The 21,164-nt window shown below is 44.5% G+C and overlaps 1 protein-coding gene across 1 annotated transcript in view; it reads right to left on the bottom strand.

Moving 5' to 3' along the window:
• Positions 1-410: 410 nt before the first annotated feature.
• Positions 411-21,164, bottom strand: part of CPPED1 (calcineurin like phosphoesterase domain containing 1) — a 121,819-nt gene continuing 101,065 nt past the window's right edge. Inside the window, 1 exon segment of the mRNA NM_001243581.1 lies at positions 411-867. Within this exon segment, the coding sequence (NP_001230510.1) occupies positions 638-867 (230 nt within the window). The 3' untranslated portion in view covers positions 411-637.

Raw genomic sequence — 21,164 nt, 5'->3', positions numbered from 1 at the left:
TGAAATATGGACAATGTATGTGCACAGGTGACTTTTCTCACCGTCAAGAAGGTGAACTCAAGCTTTGACCTGTATCATCTGCGTCATCAGCAGTAACAGAAGACTTTGACAGCAAATGCTGGCTACTTAGCTCCTTGTTAAGATGAGTCTCTGGCTCTAGGAATGGGACACAATTAATTTTGTTAGGAAGGAAAGGAGATAACCTCCCACTTTGGGAGTTGTGGCCACAACTTACTATATAATCAGATGCAGTTTGCTCAAGGAATCCTCATCAGAGATGGCTCTTGTATAGCAAGTCGTGCTGGAAGCTGACATGGAGAGGTTTGCCACATGGGACCAGAAAACCATCTAATTCAGAGCAGATGTGAGAAACACTTCATTAGGAGAACATGTCCAATCACCCATGCAGAGACAGTCTACTAATATCATTTATTCTTTCCGGCCATGCCGCTTTTTAAAAGGGAGGGTAGTTTTGTTTCGAGTATCATTTAGGACAGGTCCCAGCCCTCTGATTTAAGCCAAAGGACATCAATTCACAAATTTTCCTGGTACACTTTATTTCAATAAGGGGTTGTGTGCAGCTGCTGTATCTGAAATGAACAGCAGAAGGGAAACGTGAGCAAGTCATAATCGGCAATCACTTCTCCTTCATCAAATCCAGCAGATCGTCATCTATTCCCTTCTCACTCAGCTCATCTAAACTGTAGTATCGGTGGACGATGTTCTCAGCAGTGACCACCACGACGCGGAGCCCGTGGCTATCTCTGCCCAGTTGGCATCCGATGGCTGATGACACCACCATGTCGAGGTTCTGGTAAGTGCCCCCAGCATTCCTATGGTAGTGGCCTGAGAACACGGCTTTGACCCCTGCAGGGAAGGGAGAAGAACATTAGGGTGTCAAGATTTCCATTTAGGTCACTTGGGGCTCCCAGGGTTTCTTCAGGGAACAACAGCCTGTTATTATAGAAAATGCATATTATTCAGTATGTAACAAATAAGGCAGCCTATGTGACATCCAAAATCCTTTCAAGGATAACTCATGATGCTTGATTAACCTGTTTGTCATAACTGGTACAGGGAACAAGGAGAAAGAGGATGATAAGGTGAATGACTTTGAGAGAGATGAAGGAAATATTTTGAAGCCAATATAAACCATTATAGGAGGGAGCTCCCTGGTGGTCTATGGGTTAGGATTCGGCACTTTTCACTGCTGTGGCCTGGGTTCAATCCCTGGTCTGGATACTAAGATCCCACATCAAGCCACAGTATGCTGTGGCCAAAACAAAACAAAAACAACCAAAAAACCAAAAACAACAACAACAATCATAGCAGAGAGGGCGTACGTCTACGAAAAATGCTTATGGAGTTCTAATCAAGATAGCACAGCATGTTCAACATTTAATGCATCCCCCTCTCTGTAAACTTAGACATGATGGATAAGATACAAACAAGAAAACCAAACGACAGAAGTAGCTACAAAACCAAAGTCAAGAGCTCTACCGACAAGAAACAAAAAACAAAACAAAAAAGCAGGAATGCAGAGTAATGAGTGGGGTTACAATGTTCCTGGAGTTCAGCTCTTATAACTGAGACTGAAAGCACTTTCTCTGAGACGAGGAAATAAAGCCCAGCTCCTGGGTTGAAACAGGAGTGGCGCTGAGACCTGCATTTATGGGAGGAGCTTGAAAGAAACTACTGTTGCCCGCTGCCCTGGAGCAGGGTGGTGGGCTGGGGTGGTTAACAAGCACCTCAGGGGAAAAAAAAAACAAAAAAACCAAACCTGATTTGTAATGTTTATAGTCCATGGCATGAACACTCTCAGGGTGGCTGATTTCAAATGACCAGTGCAATGTCACTGAAGCAGAAGTGGAAGCACCCCGACATGCAGTGTTTCCACCACACAGATACGAGAGCTGTATGCAACCACAGAGCAAGGGCGAGAGTGATACGGAGCAAGATAATGAGAAACTGCTAAGGGCTGAGTATGAGTCTTTGTTACTGTTGCTTCTGAATATAATTTATTTAATGGTGAGTTTGTATAACTAAACTGTAATAATGTCTCTTTATCAACATAATTCCTTAATGCTTCATCATTGGTTTTCATGTGCTGGTAGGATCTGTCTCCTGGGTGAAGGCATATAGCCACCCATGGGTCTAGGAAGGAAGGATGCACACAGGCTCAAGTCTAAAACCTGTAACAGGAGTTCCCGTCATGGTGCAGCAGAAATGAATCTGACTAGGAACGATGAGGTTGTGGGTTCAATCCCTGGCCTCGCTCAGTGGGTTAAGGATCTGGCGTTTCCATGAGCTATGGTGTAGGTCACAGATGCAGCTTGGATCTGGCATTGTTGTGGCTCTAGCATAGGCCAGCAGCAACAGCTCCGATTAGACCGCTAGCCTGAGAACCTCCGTATGCCATGAGTGTGGCCCTAAAAAAAAAAAAAAAAGACAATAAATAAATAAAACCTGTAACATCTTTTCCCAGGATGACTATGGGGCCAGGACTCTAAAGCACTATTATAAGGCCTGGCCCCAGATGGGGGCCATCTGGAAGTGACCAAAACCTCTAGACAGGGAGAAGTGCATCAAGAGAGAAAGTAAGGGAGGAGTTCCTATGGATACTCAGCAGCTTAAGAATCTGACTAGTATCCGTGTGAATGCGGGTTTGATCCCTGGCTTCACTCAGTGAGTTAAAGATCCAGCATTGCTGTGAGTTGTGGTGTAGGCTGCAGATACGGCTAGGATCCTGCATTGCCGTGACTCTCATGGAGGCTGGCAGCTGTAGCTCCAACTAGAGTCCTAGCCTGGGAATTTCCATGTGCCGCAGGTGTGGCCCTAAAAAGAAAAAGAAGAAAAAAAGAAAGAAAAAAGTGAGGGAAAAATGAAATTCAAAAAAATAACCTCTTATTCATTTTAAACCTGAAATAAAAAATTCTACCACTTGTGAAAACCTCATGCTAATAAGTAAGACAGTCTACAAACTCAGTAACATGAATTCACTTCAGGTGAAATCAGCGATATAAAACTGTATGAAAAATTTTTAAAATAAATGTTGAGGATATCAAGTATCCCCAATAAAGAACTAATATCCATAAAAAAGAATAAAACATTATGAAACAAAACAGGCATGAATGAAACAACAATAGTTGGTAATGAAAATTTAGAAATGGTGGACATAGAAGATGTAACAACAGTTAAAGTTTCAAAACAAACAAAAACCAAGCAGGAGGCATAACTCTCCCAGACTTCAAGAAATACTACAAAGCCACAGTCATCAAAACAGTGTGGTACTGGGATCAAAACAGACAGACAGACAAATGGAACAGAATAGAGAATCCGGAAATAAACCCTGACACCTATGGTCAATTAATCTTTGACAAGGGAGGCAAGAACATAAAATAGGAAAAAGAAAGTCTATTCAGCAAACATTGCTGGGAAACCTGGATAGCCGCATGCAAAGCAATGAAACTAGAACACACCCTCATACCATGCACAAAAATAAACTCCAAATGGCTGAAAGACTTAAATATACGACAGGACACCATCAAACTCCTAGAAGAAAACATAGGCAAAACACTCTCTGACATCAGCATCATGAATATTTTCTCAGGTCAGTCTCCCAAAGCAACAGAAATTAGAGCAAAAATAAACCCATGGGACCTCATCAAACTGAAAAGCTTTTGCACAGCAAAGGAAACCAAAAAGAAAACAAAAAGACAACTTTCAGAATGGAAGAAAATAGTTTCAAATGATGCAACCGACAAGGGCTTCATCTCTAGAATATATAAACAACTTACACAACCCAACAGCAAAAAAACCAATCAATCAATGGAAAAATGGGCAAAAGACCTGAATAGACATTTCTCCAAAGAAGATATACAGATGGACAGCAAACACATGAAAAAATGCTCAACATGGCTGATCATAAGAGAGATGCAAATCAAAACTACCATGAGATACCACCTCACACCAGTCAGAATGGCCATCATTCATAAATCCACAAATAACAAGTGCTGGAGGGGCTGTGGAGAAAAGGGAACCCTCCTGCACTGTTGGTGGGAATGTCAACTGGTACAGCCACTATGGAGAACAGTTTGGAGATACCTTAGAAATCTATACATAGAACTTCCACATGACCCAGCAATCCCACTCTTGGGCATCTATCCGGACAAAACTCTACTTAAAAGAGACACATGCACCTGCATGTTCTTTGCAGCACTATTCACAATAGCCAGGACACGGAAACAACCCCAATGTCCATCGACAGATGATTGGATTCGGAAGGTGTGGTATATATACACAATGGAATACTACTCAGCCATAAAAAAGAATGACATAATGCCATTTGCAGCAACATGGATGGAACTAGAGAATCTCATCCTGAGTGAAATGAGCCAGAAAGACAAAGACAAATACCATATGATATCACTTACAACTGGAATCTAATATCCAGCACAAATGAACATCTTCTCAGAAAAGAAAATCATGGACTTGGAGAAAAGACTTGTGGCTGCCTGATGGGAGGGGGAGAGAGTGGGAGGGATTGGGAGCTTGGGCTTATCAGACACAACTGAGAATAGATTTACAAGGAGATCCTGCTGAGTAGCATTGAGAACTTTGTCTAGATACTCATGTTGCAACAGAACAAAGGGTGGAGAAAAAAAAATGTAAATGTAATGTATACATGTAAGGATAACTTGATCCCCTTGCTGTACAGTGGGAAAAAAAAAGTTTCAAAACAAAATTCTCAATAAATAGAATAAACCCTCAACTAGACACTCATCAGACAGGGAGTTCATAGAAATAAAAGGTAGAATTGAGATGCTGAATCAGAAAACATCACAGAGACCCAGACATAATTATGCAAAACGAATAAGCATTTCAAAGAACCCAAAGAATGGGTTAAGAGATATCAATGGATGCTTAGGAGGAGACAGAAGAGGAGAAAGGAGGCAATAATAGTAAGAATAACTTGAAGAAATAATAGCTGGGAATTTTCCAAAAAAGAGGAACATATGGGTTTTCAAATGAAAAGTACTAAGTAAATAAATAAAAGTCCACTCATAATGCCATATATCATGGTAAAATTATGGAGCATCGAAAAGAAAAATCTCGAAAAGATATCATGGCAAAAATATGAAGGAATGACAGTTAGACAGGTAGCAAGCATGTCAGCAATAAAAGAATCAAAGGCAATATCTTCAAAATGCTGAGGGCGAGTAACTATGAACCTTAAATTTTATCTTTTATTTTTTTTTAGGGCTGCACCCATGGCATATGGAAGTCCCCAGGCTAGGAGTCAAATTGGAGCTTCAGCTGCTGGCCTACTCCATAGCTGCAGCATTGTAAGATCTGAGCTGCATCTGTGACCTACACCACAGCAATGCTGGATCCTTAACCCACTGAGTGAGGTGAGGGATCAAACTTGTTTCCTAATCCTCATGGATACTAGTTGGGTTTGTTACCACTAAACTACAACAAGAACTCTGAACCTTAAATTTTTGTTGTTGTTGTTTGTTTGATTTTCAGGGCTGTATCCATGGCATATGGAGGTTTCCAGGCTAGGGCTCTAATCAGAGCTATAGCTGCCGGCCACAGCCACAGTCACAGCAATGCCAGATCCAAGCCATGTGTGTGACCTACACCACAACTCACGGTAATGCCAGATCCTTAACCCACTGAGCAAGGCCAGGAATCAAACCCGCAACCTCATGGTTCCTAGTCAGATTTGTTTCTGCTGAGCCACAACAGGAATTACTGAACCTTAAATTTTATACTTAGCTAAACTATCATTCAAGTTTCAGGGTGAAAATAATAGATTTCTGGGCGAATAAAGACTAGGAGTTTACCACTTCTAAAAACATTATACTAAACATTATGCTAATAAGTTTAAAAAGATGCAAAATGCCACATATTATATGACTCCATTTATAAGAAATGTCCAGAATGGGCAGATCCATAGGGAAAGGAAGTATGTTAGTGGTTGCTGGAGGAGGAGTAGAAAGAAGGAGTGGGGAGTGACTGCTAGTGAGCACAGGATTCTTGGTGGAATGGTAAAAATGGTCTGGATATAGACAGTGGCAATGGTTGCACAACATTGTGAATGTATGAAGACCACTGAATTTTGGAGTAAATTGTATGGAATGTTAATTTTTTTAATGTAACCCCCCCCCCAAAAAAAAACCTGTATGGAAAAGGGAGGAGGCTAGAATGATCCATGTGGTAATGGATTAGATGTGGAGACATCAGGTTGAACTCGTGTTCAGCCTAACACTGAAACCCTCCTGACATCTGAAAACATTTACAGATGTATGTACACAGGCTAGTAGACAGACACATGCTTCCTAGCTCTGCCAGGTGTTCCTAAGAGCTTGGACACACATGAGCAGTGAGCACACCCAGCATCCACATCTTGGTTTCTAATTCTATTCTCCAACAAAAGGAACTACAGATCCTTGGAGAAATGGCTACTGTAACACTGAGGGCAGGAGACGTATTTTTTAAAAATCCATGGTTCCAGAATTCCCATCGTGGCTCAGTGGTTAATGAATCCGACTAGGAACCATGAGGTTGCGGGTTTGATCCCTGGTCTTGCTCAGTGGGTTAAGGATCTGGCGTTGCCATGAGCTGTGGTGTACATCATAGACGTGGCTCGGATCCTGCATTGCTGTGGCTCTGGCATAGGCCGGTGGCTATAGCTCCGATTAGACCCCTAGCCTGGGAACTTCCATATGCCACGGGAGTGGCTCTAGAAAAGGCAAAAAGACCAAAAAAAAAAAAAAATTCCATGGTTCCTTACTAATACAAATAAATGACTGAATAAATACATAAATGTGGGGGAAAGAGAAAAACACCCCATACAGAGTAACAAATAATTTATGGAGCTATGCCTCCTTCAAGGAGGTGGAGTGTAATTCCTCATCCCTTAGGTATGGGCTGTGCACGGTGACTTCCTTCCAAAGAGTAAACTATAAAGAGGGGTTTAAAAAAAAAAAAACTTTACCATGGAGAAACAGTGATGACAGGTTGATATGACTGTGATTCAAATGGCACTGGAGAGTTCCCTTGTGGCTCAGTGGGTTAAGGACCCCATGCTGTCACTGCTGTGGCTCTGTTACTGTAGTGGTGCAAGTTCAATCCTTGACCTGGGAATTTTTGGATGCTGTGGACACAGGACCCTACCATCCCCCAGCAAAAGACCCAACTGACCTGTGTGGTCTTCTTTCAAGCCCACAATTCCTTCATGAGAAAAACATAAGACAGATCCCAAGAGATAGTCTATAAAATACCGGACCAGTACTTCTCAAAACTGTCAATGTCATCGAAAACATGGCAAGTCTGAAAATGGTCAAAACCAAGAGGGGTCTTAGGAGATAGGGTAACTACATGTAATACGGTATACTGGATGAGAACCTGGAGCAGAAAAAGGACATTAGGTAAAAAGTAAGAGAATCTAATTACGGACTTTAGTTAATAAAAATGTATCAGCATTGCTTCATTAATTGGGAAGCTGGGTACCAGGCATAGGGAATTCTCTGTATTATCTTATTATTTTTTTTTTGTCTTTTTAGGGCATATGGAGGTTCCCAGGTTAGGCACTGAATTGGAGCTGTAGTTGCTGGCCTACACCACAGCGACAGCAATGATGGATACAAGGTGCAACTGTGACCTACAGCTTAGCTCACAGAAATGCCAGATCCTTAACCCACTGAGCAAGGCTAGGGATCAAACCTGCGCCCTCATGGATGCTAGTCAGATTGGTTTCCGCTGAGCCACAATGGGAACTCCTGTATTATCTTTAATTTTTTTTTTTTTTCTTTTTAGGGCCGCACCTGTGGCATATGGAGTCAAGTTGGAGCTACAGCTGTCAGCCTACACCACAGTCACAGCAACGCTGGATCCGAGCCTCGTCTGCAACCTACACCACAGCTCATGGCAACACTGGATCCCGAACCACTGAGTGGGGCCAAGGGTTCAAAGCCGCATCCTCATGAATACTATTTGGATTCGTTTCTGTGGCACCACAACAGGACCTCCTATCTTTGTAATTTTTATGTAAATCTAAAATTGTTCTGAAATTTAAGCCTTTCCCAAAAAATGCGGATAATTTCCAAAAGAACTGAAATGTAATATATAGATTTCAATCAGCAAAGAGGGGGAAAAAAATCACAACTACAACAAATTCTCAATGTTTCTAACACCAAATGCTGGTGCAGAGGAACTGGATGGCTCCTATGGTGCTGATGGGAATGTAAAGTCAGATGGCATTTCGGGAAAAAGTCTGGCAGTTGCTTACACAACTGATCATGCGCTTACCAGAGGACCTAGGAATGGAACTCTTGGATATGTATCCAGAGGAATGAAAATTTATATTCACTCTAAACTCTGTATGCAGAGTTCACAGCAGCTTTGTTTTGTGACTGCCAGAAACTGGACACAACCTTAACATCCTTCAGTGGGTGAATGACTAAACTCTGATATATCCGCACCATGGAATACTACTCACCAATAATAAGGCATCAATTAGTGATTCACGCAACATGCAATGCCTTGAATGGCTAACAGGGACATTATGCTAGTTTAAAAAAAAAAGCCAACTCAGAGGGTTCCACACTCTATGATTCCCTTGACATAACATTCTTCTGTTTTTTTGGTTTTTTTTTTTGCTTTTTTTAATGGCTGTACCCGCAGCATATGGAAGTTCCCAGGCTAGGGGTCAAATCAGAGCTACAGCTGCCAGTCTATACCACAGCCACAGAAATGTGGGATCCGAGCCTTGTCTGTGACCTACACCACAGCTCAAGGACAGGGATCGAACCTGCAACCTCATGGTTCCTAATCAGATTCACTAACCACTGAGCCACGACGGGCACTCCTCCCATAACATTCTGAAGTGACAAAATTAGAGACAGGGTTGCTAGCAGATAGGGACAGGCACGGGGGGGGGGGGGGGGGGCTCGGACTGGGTGTGGCCACAGAGGGCAGCAGGAGGGATCCCCATGGTGGAGGAACTGTTCTGCATTTGACAATGATTCCAAAAGCTGTGGAAGAAATATGCTCCAAGTGTTTACAGCAGTAGGGTTCCAGGAGACTTTGAACAGAGTTCTGGAGCTACAGCCACTCTCATGTGGCAGGACCTGAGACCCACCTGTGGGCAGATGTGGCTGTCAGCCAGCTGAGGTGCACAGGTAGGGGTGGGAAGGAAGTGACCCGGGCCTCCCTACCTCAAACAGCCAAGGGTGGGGAGAAACAGCTATTTCCATTTCCTGTTGCGAGGATGCAAACACACAACTCATTTCAGAGGGTAATCAGGTGTTACTAGGTTCTTGCATTTTACTGTGTGTTGACCCAACACCAACATTTTCATATAAACTTATCCTTCAGAAACACCCAGAGAAGAGTCTGCAGACGTAGGTGTGTTGTGTCTGTGGGCATAAATATACAGTGTTCACTGAGGCATGATCTGCAATGTTCATTTACAGGAGACTGGATAGATCAGAGTACACGTATTTTTATAAGAGAGAGGTTTTCATGTATTGCCATTGAAAGGCACCAAATATGAAGTATGAACAGCAAGATGTCAAAACAGTGTTGTGTGATCCTGTTTTTGTAAAATAAAGATAAACAATGTCTGAATAAAGATGGTGTGTGTGTTTGTGTTTTTATCCTTAACTGAATAGGAGAGAAACAGACACGAACTAGACACCGGTGATTTCAGGGCCTTGGTGGTGGAGGGGGGATTATGGGGAAGGGGGGGGAGGGCATTGGCTTTCTCTGTCCTGCCAGCCTACACCACAGCCACAGTAACTAAGGATCCCAGCTGCATCTGCGACCTACACCACTGCTCATGCCAACGCTGGATCCTTAACCCACTGAGGGGGGCCAGGGATTGAACCTGCGTCCTCATGGATAATGGTCGGGTTTGTTACTGCTGAGCCACAACGGGAACTCCTTTATGTTTTTATTACTGTCATGTCTGCAGTGATAATGAGTTGATTTCGTGATTATAAACATCAAGGTGACATGGACCAGGAAAGCATGACAGGAGGGACAAAGGCTGCCACACCAAGGTGTAAAGCTGCAGCTGCAACCACTGGGTTGGGTGTCTTGCTGTAAATTGGCGGGGGCGGGGGGGGGGCACGGAAATGACTGCTTCCTCCACCACCTTCCAGGTTTCACAGCCCTGTGGCCCGTGCCGTCGGAGGCCCAAACGGGAGCATGTTAGACCCACCTCGGGGAGCTTCTAACAGCCAGTCGGAAAGCATTTAGTATTATTTTATTATTTTGTTGCATGCTAAATTATGTTTATGAGATTTGGCTCTTTACGGCTAATTCATAGCTGCAAACTGTACTCTTCTGGAAGGAATGCTGGGCAATTTTGAAAGTTGCTCGCATTAGCCGTAATTAGCTGTAAAACCGCATTTACGTTTAAATTTCACGCCATATAATGTATATTCTCTTGAAACTTGACCATCCTGTAGAATGGTGCATAGTATCTCTGAAGATATTATCAGCACTTTGCCCCAATGTATTCTCTTCTCAACCGTGGCAACTTCCTAGAGTTTTTCTCGTAAATTAAAACGTACTTTTGCAAAATAAAAACAAATAAAATAAAAAAATAAATTTCACCCCATATTTACTGATATTAGCAGAGACGGGCACTGAAGGGGACCCTTCAAGTGACTGGCAGACCTTTCAGAGCAGGTCTTGGTGGCACAGCGGGGCTTCTTGGCAAATCAGCGTGTCCCATCCATTTCTGGTTCTGAGCCCCCTAGGGCTCAGTGTTTATTGCTAATGTCCAAAGTCACAGGGAATGTGACTGAATGAGGATTTTTAAATGAGCAAAGATCCCTAGAGAGGACTAGAAATAAGTGTGAAAGAAAGAGGCTATCGGGGAGCAGAGATGCTGTGTTCAGAACCTTGCTGCTTCTGGTAAGAGAGATCCCTGCTCCCTCCTCATTGCAATGAGTCCCAAGCAGGAAACCACATAATGACCACGTGATGATGGTCACGCAGGAGGCTACAGTCTGTCTCCAAGTGGGGACATATGAATGACTGTCCATTCTCCTGGGTTCTGTGCAGAGTTCAAGGCTCTGGGATATTCCTGGTTGGCCTTGGAACCACAGCCAGAAGCCTGGTATTTGATAGTGGGAATCTGAATCTATTTCCCATCTCCTAGGAAGTCCAGGAGTTCTGGACCCTGACAATGTCTCCTGGTCTTGTCCCAGGTAAGGGCAAACCCTAAGGCAGGGTGGGTCCCACGGTGGCTCGGAAGGAGGTCAGTGGCAGGACACTAGGGTCTCTTCATTCATCATCTCACTCAATCCTCCTGTCGGCCTTTGTCCAAGGGACATGCCCATTTCACAGATGAAAAAACTGAGGTGCAGAGAAGTTAAGAAACTAAGGCACCAAAAAAAACAAACAACCCCATCAAAAAATGGGCAGAAGATCTAAAGAGACAATTCTCCGAAGAAGACATACAAATGGCCAAAAAACACATGAAAAGATGTTCAACATCACTCAGTATTAGAGAAATGCAAATCAAAACCACTCTGAGGTACCACCTTACACCAGCCAGAATGGCCAGCATCCAAAAGCCTACAAACAGTAAATGCTGGAGAGGGTGTGGAGAAAAAAGGAACCCTATTACACTGTTGGTGGGATTGTAAATTGGTGCAACCACTGTGGAAAACTGTATGGCGATTCCTCAGAAAACTTAAAACAGAACTACCATTTGATCCAGCAATCCCACTCCTGGGCATCTATCCAGAGAAAACCATGACTCGAAAAGACACATGTACTCCAATGTTCATTGCAGCACTATTTGCAATAGCCAAGACATGGAAACAACCTAAATATCCATCAACAGAGGAGTGGATCAAGAAGATGTGGTACATATACATAATGGAATATTACTCAGCCCTTAAAAGGAACGAAATACTGGCATTTTTAGCAACATGGTTGGACGTAGAAATTATCATGCTAAGTGAAGTTAGTCAATGAGACACCAACATCAAATGTTATCACTGACATGTGCAATCTAAAAAAAAGGACACAATGAACTTCTCTGGGCAGAATAGATACTGACTCACAGACTGAAAAATTTATGGTTTCCAAATGAGATGGGCTGGAGGGTGGGGGGATGCGCTGGGGGTTTGGGATGGAAAAGCTATAAAATTGGGTTGTGATGATCACTGTACAACTATAAATGTAATAAAATTCATTGAGTGATAAAAAAAATAAAAAAGAAAGAAACTAAGGCAAAGTCACTCAGAAAACAGGGTGGCCCAGATGAGAACTCAGGCACTTGGAGGTCAGGGCCCAAGCTTGCAGGCTCGGGTTCTGTCCCTCGGGACCTTGGGCAGGTCACTGACCTTTGTACATCTCAACTTTCTCACCTGTATGACAGGTAATAACACCTGTCTCTCAGGTGGCAGAACGGTTTGCAGGAGAGGGCGGATGCCGGCAACATGCACCCAGGAAACAAGAGGTGTTCATCCCCCACCCCACCCCCGCTGCAGGGGACCCTTCCAGGGCAAGGCCAGCGGCTCTCTGCTGAGGGTGACACAGACGTGGCCAGCTGCTCCTACGACGTGTGGGCCCTTGTCTGAGTTACAATCCTGCCACAAGGACTGGCAAGAAATTTACCCGTCTCGGCTTTCTATTAGCTTTTGATGGGGACCCATTGATTCACAACTCAATGGAGGTAAGGGATGTATTAATAAATCATGGTTGCCTGACGGGGGATTGATTTTAGCAGTGTTTTCCAGAGTTGTGCAGGGTTTCCATTCGGGCTGCTCATCAGTCATCTGTGGCTGACATGCCTCTATGGGTCCTTAATTGAGTATTACATATAGATTGTTTCTGCATTATGAACTGCTGTAAGGAAACGACAAGCATCTTCTTAAATTACCACCAGAAAAAGAATTCCCAGCAAAGACGGCCCCTGCATCAACACAGGAAGTCAGTCTCCCATGGCATTAGCTTCCTATTTATTCCTCCATGATATCAAGTCATTAAGACGCTATAAAAGCTATTTTTAAGCTGTCCTGATTCAAATTCATTTCAAATCATCAGAGCACAGGAATGCAATCTCCATATAATTTAATATTCTAATATCAGAGACGCGCCTCAAATCAGCCAGAAACTGGGAGGTGCCCTGGTACAATTTTGGTATTAAATACTGGCTTCCTTAATGCCTTGGTGTTCCTTAGGCTTGGAAAGTGTAAACAGATTCTAATTGGACAGTTTTGACTTTTATCCCCTTGAATATACATTTATGAACATGCTTTGTGTCTTTGCCAGTGGTAAGACTGAAAACTGTGTCACAAATCATTAATCACTCTCAGTTTATTCTGCCTCAGTGCTGAGGAAAAAATGAGACTTGTAAAAAAAAAAAAAAAAAAAAAGGAGAAAAAAAAAAAGGAAGGTTGTGCTGTGAACATACAGAAGGCAGGTGTAAACAATCCTTCCTGCAGGTAAGGAATTTCCAGCAGGCCGCCAAGATGCAGACCTGGAGACCACAGTCCCTGCCAGTGGCCCCGGAGGGCTATGAGGCCAAGGGGAAAAGCCCATGCTTCCTAGGGCTGGGCGCTCAGCTGGTGATCCAGTGTCGGGCTGAAGGCCCACCTGACTCATTCAGAACGACATTCTTCATTATCAAGTTACGGCTTTGAGCTGCCCATGTGGGAGTTCCAGATTCCAGTATAATTGCTTTCAGGATTTCACTGGCAGGGATCTTTCCAGATGCCTAAGTGCCCATGGCCCAGGGCTGCCAGGGAACGTGGGGAAAGGAAACGGCTCTCGGACGAGGGAGGATGCCATTTCTTCAGCCAATTTGAAGCAATAAAGATTTGCAGAGCTCCCTCTTGATGCCAGGTGTTGGTGGAGCCCCCTGCGGCACCAGACTCACCATGCCTAGCAATCGAGAGCTGAAAGTCTACAGCTGGGTAGTCCTGTAAAGCACCTTCCTAATAAAATGCAGAAGGTGAAAATAACACGCTTTTGCAGTGTTTTCATTTGCTGAACTCTCGGTCTGAGCAGTGCGCTTTGCCTGTGCATCATCTCAGTTAAGCCTCGTAAGGACCCCCGTGAGGAAGCTATCATTCCCTTTTACAGATGATGGGGGAGGCACAGAGGCCAAGTGCCTCGCCGAGGGGCACACAGCTAGGACATGTACCTAGATCAGACTGACTCAGAAGCAGATGCTCTTCTGTCTACCACCCTAGAGGTATGAAGTGCCATGGACCATGGATGGCGCTGGAGCTCCGGAAGAAGGCTTCCTGGAAGGGATGGCTTTGACCAAACACACCTTCGACATCTAGTTCTTTGCCGGTGCCTGACCTGGGACTTGAAAGAGGGGTATGGTTATGGTGGTGAAAATAATAAGCATTATTAATGAGTTCTCACTATCTGCCAGACGCGCTTCTGAGCCCTTTCCATGTTTTGAAATCACCGAATCCTCATGATTTCCCTATTGAAAAAAAAAAAAAAAAAGTGCAGGTATGACCCTGGCTTTGCAGATGGGAAAACTGAGATAGAGAGAGACATTAGGGAGTTTGCCGAGCTCGGGCCCTGCTCAGTGGTTTTAAGGACAACACTTGGCAAGTGGAGCTTAAGGGCACGTCAGGGAGGGGTGACCACGAGCACATCGGGAGAAGCTGGAGCTAAACAACAACAGAAACTTCTGCAGACAGGCCCCCTCCAGGCACCGGATTTCCTCTCCAGGCTCTGGAATCCTCTCCAGACATCCAACATGGAAGAACTCACTTCCCTGGGCAGCACCGGGAGCTCCAGATTCTGGCTTAGCTGGAGGGCCCGGCAGCTGCAGCCTGAGGCTGGACCGAGTCTGGCTGAAATGGAAATAAATGGTCTCCTGACAGGAGCCAGTTGGGCCGGGGGCTGGCTTTCTCTCGGGGTGCTCAAAGCGTCCCCTCCCTTCCGGTTTCAGCCTTTCACTGACCCAAACCCTCCCATCCCCAAACTCCCATTAACTTTCCTTTTTTTGAGTATTGCTAGTTTATTGCACCAAATTACTCCCTTGTTATCTTTCTCATATTCAGAGACATCTCAATTATAGGAGGCATGGCTTTCTTTCTATACACTATTTAAAAATTTTTAGTAAAATATAGTTGATTTACAATGTTCCTTCAATTCCTGTTGTACAGCAAAGTGACCTGGTCATACATATACGTACAGTCTTTTTTCTTCCATTCCCATTAACATTTCATGGATATTTTCATGGACCTTCTTTTGAGGATCACCTGCAACTTAATTGACCTGAGGTCTGCAAACCTTTCCACGTAGGGCTAGACAGTAAATATTGTAAGCTATTCAGCTGCCATTGCAACTACTCAACTGCCTTCCTCTGTGACACAGAAGCAGCTACACCAAGTGTGTCAACACCTGGGCATGGCTGTGATCCAATAAAACTTTGGTTACAAAAATGAGAGGAGGGCAACTCCCAGCAATGAGGGAAAAGCATACCATCTAAAAAAGTACATTTGAGCAGTTCCCATCGTGGCTCGGCAGAAATGAAACTGACTAGTATCCATGAGGACGCAGGTTCGATCCCTGCCCTTGCTCAGTGGGTTAAGGATCCAGCGTCTGTGGTGTAGGTCACAGACGTGGCTCAGATCCCACGTTGCTGTGGCTGTGGTGTCGGCCAGCAGCTGTAGCTCTGATTAGACCCCTAGCCTGGGAACCTCCATATGCCTTAGGTGCGGCCCTAAAAAGACCAAAAAAAAAAAAAAAAAAAAAAAAAAAACATTTGAGTGATCGAAAGTCAGTCATGGTTTCTTGATCCTTCAAAAATTGGAAGCTTCTGTGCTTCTCACAAATACAGTGAGCAACAAAGGACAAAGTAAACTGTAGTTAGTTTGTAAAACTATGGATGCCATTCTGAGCAGGGGAGACAGGCATAGTTGCCCAACAAAGAATGCTGCCTTAAAGAACACAAAATCGGGGTGTTCCCATCATGGCACAGTGGTCACAAATCCAACCAGGAACCATGATGTTATGGGTTCGATCCCTGGCCTTGCTCAGTGGGTTAAGGATCTGGCGTTGCTGTGAGCTGTGGTGTAGGTTGCAGATGCAGCTCAGATCTGGTGTTGCTGTGGCGTAGGCCAGCAGCTAAAAGCTCTGATTAGACCCCTAGCCTGGGAACCTCCATATGCCGCAGGTGTGGCCCTAGAAAAGACAAAAAAAAAAAAAAAAAAAGTAAAACATAAGAGTTCCTGCTGTGGCACAGTGGGTTGATAATCTGGCCTATCTCTGTGGTGCTTCTGGTTTGGGCAGTGGGTTAGGATCTGGCATTGCCGCAGCTCCCTTTCCCTGGGAAACGTCCCTATGCCACAGGTGCAACTGAAAAAAGGGAAAAAATAACAGGTGAAATTAATTTTAGTTATATATTTTAACTCAGTGTGCCTGAAACACTACAATTTCAACACCTACATACAAAATATTACTATTTTATATTACTATTTTGGTAATAAGTTCTTGAAAATTCAGTGTGGGTTTTGTTTTGTCTTTTTGGGCCACACCCACGGCATATGGAAGTTCCCAGGCTAGGGGTCAAGTCAGAGCTACAGCTGCTGGCCTACAACACATCCAAAGTATGCCAGATTTGAGCCACATCTGCCATCTGCGACCTACACCACAGCTCACAGCAATGGTGGATCCTTAACCTGCTGAGCGAGGCCAGGGATCAAACCCAAGTCCTCATGGATACTACTCGGGTTACTGCTGAGCAACAATGGAACCTCACTCAGTGTGTATTTTATACATAGAGCCCACCTGGATCCGAACTGGCCACATGTGGCTAGTGGCCACTTGTATTGAACAGTGCAGATCTGGGGTGGAGCAGAAGTGGAAATCAAATTCCAGCCCTGATATTTCTTGACAGAATGGACTTAGTTTCATCACCTATAAAATGAGGATAATAACAGCTCCCTTGCAAAGCTGCTGTTGTGAGAAACTGCTCAACTGTGCCTGGCAAAGGAGGCACCAAATGAACAAAAGCCATTATCATACTAGTTAATTCAAGCAAGGACTGTTTCATTAGCAGAAGTTCTTTTTTTTTTTTTTGTCTTTTTGCTATTTCTTGGGCCACCCCTGCAGCATGTGGAGGTTCCCAGGCTAGGGGTCGAATGGGAGCCATAGCCACCGGCCTACACCAGAGCCACAGCAACGCGGGATCCGAGCCGCGTCTGCGACCTACACCACAGCTCACTGCAACGCTGGATCGTTAACCCACTGAGCAAGGGCGGGGACCGAACCCACAACCTCATGGTTCCTAGTCAGATTCGTTAACCACTGCGCCACAATGGGAACTCCCAGAAGTTCTTAATTATTAACACCATGCCAAATACAAGGCACGTTTGCAGAGTAAAAATGTTAACTACACCACATATACAAATACATTTTAAAAAAAAATGCTGGCTCCAGGGTGATCAGCTTCCAAATTTTGCAAGGAAGTGGAACCACTGGGTCAAAGCACACTCCCGCTGTGCGTACAGCTTAAGGTGTAGCTGAAGAACCATAAACTGCAATGGTTTTAACACGTGTGCACTCCTGGAAACACCACCACCCAGAACAAGGTCACGGACCCATCCATCACTCGCCGTTTCCTTTGTGGTCCTCTGCCATCCCTCCCCCCATTTCCACCCCAAGAAACCACTGACTTGCTTTTCTGCTCCTAGAGATTAATCTGGATTTTATATAAATAGAATCACACAACGTCCATTTTTTTTTTCCTGGGGGGGGTGAAGGTTTCTGGTTTCTTTCATCCAGCATAGTTTTGAAAGACTTTTGGAAAGATTTCAGGGAAGAATCAAGAACGCGTAATTTTAAAAGACTTGTCCATGGGTCAATCGTTCCTGTTATCATTGCTGAGAAACATTCCACGGTACAGATATGCCATAATGTGTGTATCCGCTCCTCTGCTGATGGACACTAGAGCTGCTTCCAGAACTGCCTCCACACTTGATGAGAACGGATGGACCATATGCGTTTGGGTCTATTTCTGAACTCTCTTTTCTGTTCTACGGATCTATTTGTTTATCTCTTAAAAACAAATACCAGTCCGGGAGTTCCCGTCATGGCTCAGTGGTTAACGAATCCGACTAGGAACCATGAGGTTGTGGGTTCGATCCCTGCCCTTGCTCAGTGGGTTAAGGATCCGGTGCTGCCCTGAGCTGTGGTGTAGGTTGCAGATGCGGCTCGGATCCATTGTTGCTGTGGCTCTGGCGTAGGCCGGTGGCTACAGCTCCGATTCGACCCCCCAGCCTGGGAACCTCCGTATGCTGCAGGAGTGGCCCAAGAAATTGCAAAAAGACAAAAAAACAAAACAAAACAAAAAACAAATACCAGTCCGGATCACTGTAGGCTTACAATTAGTCTTAAAAGCAGGTTGGAACAGTCTTTTAATTTTGTTCCTTTGAAAAGGAAAAGTGTTTTGCTCTTACAGGTACTTTGCATCTCCACAGAAATTTTATAATCGGCTTGTGGTTTCCTAGCCAAAATATAACCGCAGTTGTTTTGATTGGTATCATGCCGAGTCTGTAGTTCAGTTTGGGGAAATGCCATATTAACAAGTCTTCCAATCCAGGAATGTGGTCTACCTTTCCATTCACCTAGGTATTAATTACTCTCTGTAATGTTTTGTAATTTTTAGGTAGAAGTCTTAGATATCCCTTGTTCTTCCTTGGCATTTTATGGGTTTGGGTGCTATTCTAAATTGTTGTTTTTACAGTGTCACTTGACAATTATTTGCAGCTGGTATTTAAGAATTAACTTTTTTCTACTAGTCCTATATCTGGAGATTTTGTTAAATTCATTTTTTAGGTCTAGTGACTATTCTGTAGATTCCTGTGATTTTCTTTTATTTTTTTAATTTTATTTTTTGTCTTTTTGTCTTTTCTAGGGCCGTACCTGGGGCATACAGAGGCACCAAGCTAGGGGTCCAATTGGGGCTATAGCCACTGGCCTAGGCCACAGCCACAGCAACACGGGATCCAAGCCACGTCTGCAACATACACCACAGCTCTTGGCAATGCTGGATCCTTAACCCAGTGAGGCCAGGGATTGAACCCACAACCTCATGGTTCCTAGTTGGATTTGCTAACTACTGAGCCACGATGGGAACTCCAGATTCCTGTGATTTTCTAAGTAAACAATCATATCATCTGCAAACAGGGACAGCTTCACTCTTCTTTTGAGCCTTTATGCTTTTTCTTGCTTTTTATAATGGCTGGAACTTCCAATTAGATGTGAAACAGACATCCTGATTTCAGGGGAATCATTTAGTCTTTCACAGTCCCACAGTTTAGGCTTTTGATATGACTGCTAAATGATCCTTCAGAAAATGAACCAATTTAAATTCCCACCAAGGGTGTGACAGTTCGGTCACTGAAATTTCTTTCCCTGCTGGTCTTTCAAGGAGGAGGCTTGTAGGGACTGAAAGGGAATGGCCCAGGACAATGTCTAATATGTTTCTGTTTATCTAGAACTTCTGTATCACTGCTGTTGTTCTCTTACTATGCTGGATAATCCCTTTCATTTCACTTTTTTTTTAAGGGCTGCACATGCAGCAGATGAAAGTTCCCAGGCCAGGGGTTGAAACAGCTGCAGCTGCCAGCCTACACCACAGCTCACAGCAACATCAGAGCCTTAACCCACTAATCAGGGCCAGAGACCGAACCTGTGTCCTCATGAATACTAGTCAGGTTCGTTACTGCTGAGCCACAAAGGGAACTCCCCTTTCATTTCACTTTTTTTTTTTTTTTTTTTTTTTGTCCTTCTGCCTTTTCTAGGGCCACTTCCGTGGCCTATGGAGGTTCCCAGGTTAGGGGTCGAATCGGAGCTGTAGCCGCCAGCCTACACCAGAGCCATAGCAACGCCAGATTCGAGGCGTGTCTGCGACCTACAACACAGCTCACGGCAACGCCGGATCCTTAACCCACTGAGCAAGGCCGGGGATCGAACCCGCAATCTCATGGTTCCTAGTCGGATTGGTTAAAAACTGAGCACGATGGGAACGCCCTCATTTCACTCTTAAGGAGCCTTTCACACCATTTCCTCTGTTGGACTTTGATGGTGTCCCCGCTGGGCCCCTTTACAGGCTGGTGGGTCCATCCTCCAGGTGCAGGGCAGCTCGGCTGCTAATAGCTCACAGCTGTCCTTCTCTGGAGACCTCAATGACTGAACTGAAGCCACAGCGCTCAGGAGGGTAACTGGGTAGCAGGGGGCAGGGGCATCGGCCATGACCCAAGGGCCCCATGGGGCAAAAGGTCAGCCCCCCAAACCATACATCATATGATTCCATTTATATGCAATGTCCACAGCAGGCACATCTACAGAGACAGAAAGTAGGTTTCTAGGGCAGGGAGGGAGGGAGGGGGTGGGTAGGAAGTTGGGGGGGATGGCTGAAGGAAGCATTTATAGGGCTGTGAAAATGTTCTAAAAGTGACTGTGTCATAGATGCACAACTCTGTGAATATACTAAAACCTTGGAATCATACATTTTAAATGAGTGAATTGTATCCTAATGGTATGGTATGTCAATAAAGTTGTTATGAAAAAAAAAAAGGAAAAAAGGGAATAACCGTCAGGATAGTAAAAGCTCTCATTCGTTGAAGATTTAGCCTCATCCATGAATTGATCTGAACTCTTCAACATTCTCAAAACGTAGCATTGTATATGGGGGGGCAAGTTCCGAGCCCCCTGCCTTAAGGTGGGACCACTTCTGTGGAGCCGTTCGTGCTCTGGGGCACCCGCTGGATCAGGGGGAAGCCCGACTCCAGCTAAGCACACACCCTTCTCAGCTGTCACCTGCCTGCCCAGTCTGTCCTTCCCTCCCCGCTCCCTCAGACGTCCTGCAACCCTCTCACAGGCTCTGCTTCCAGAGACCCTGACCTAAGATGGTCCCTTTGGGTGGCTTCTCTGTCGCCTGTATTTTTGAGCCACAGGGATGCTCACCAGCCACCTGACACCTCCCACAGCCCCGTCCACTTTAAAAACAACAAAGACGTTCTGTTAGAGCCTCAGCTTGCTCTTTTCAGGGGTTTTAAATTTTCCATTCCATTATTTATCTCTGCTTTTCTGCCTTCAAAAGCAAGGCATGCCTTAGGAGAACCGCTGAGTAAACGATCGTAACACACGCAGCT

This window comes from Sus scrofa, chromosome 3, assembly GCF_054392235.1.
Source record: "Sus scrofa isolate SSC_HxYL_T2T_F1_AM1 chromosome 3, Sscrofa_HxYL_maternal_Yorkshire_Landrace_v2.0, whole genome shotgun sequence".
Lineage (NCBI taxonomy): Eukaryota > Metazoa > Chordata > Mammalia > Artiodactyla > Suidae > Sus > Sus scrofa.
The sequence above is the reverse complement of the archived record's forward strand: the minus strand, read 5'-3'. Positions and strand labels throughout refer to the sequence as shown.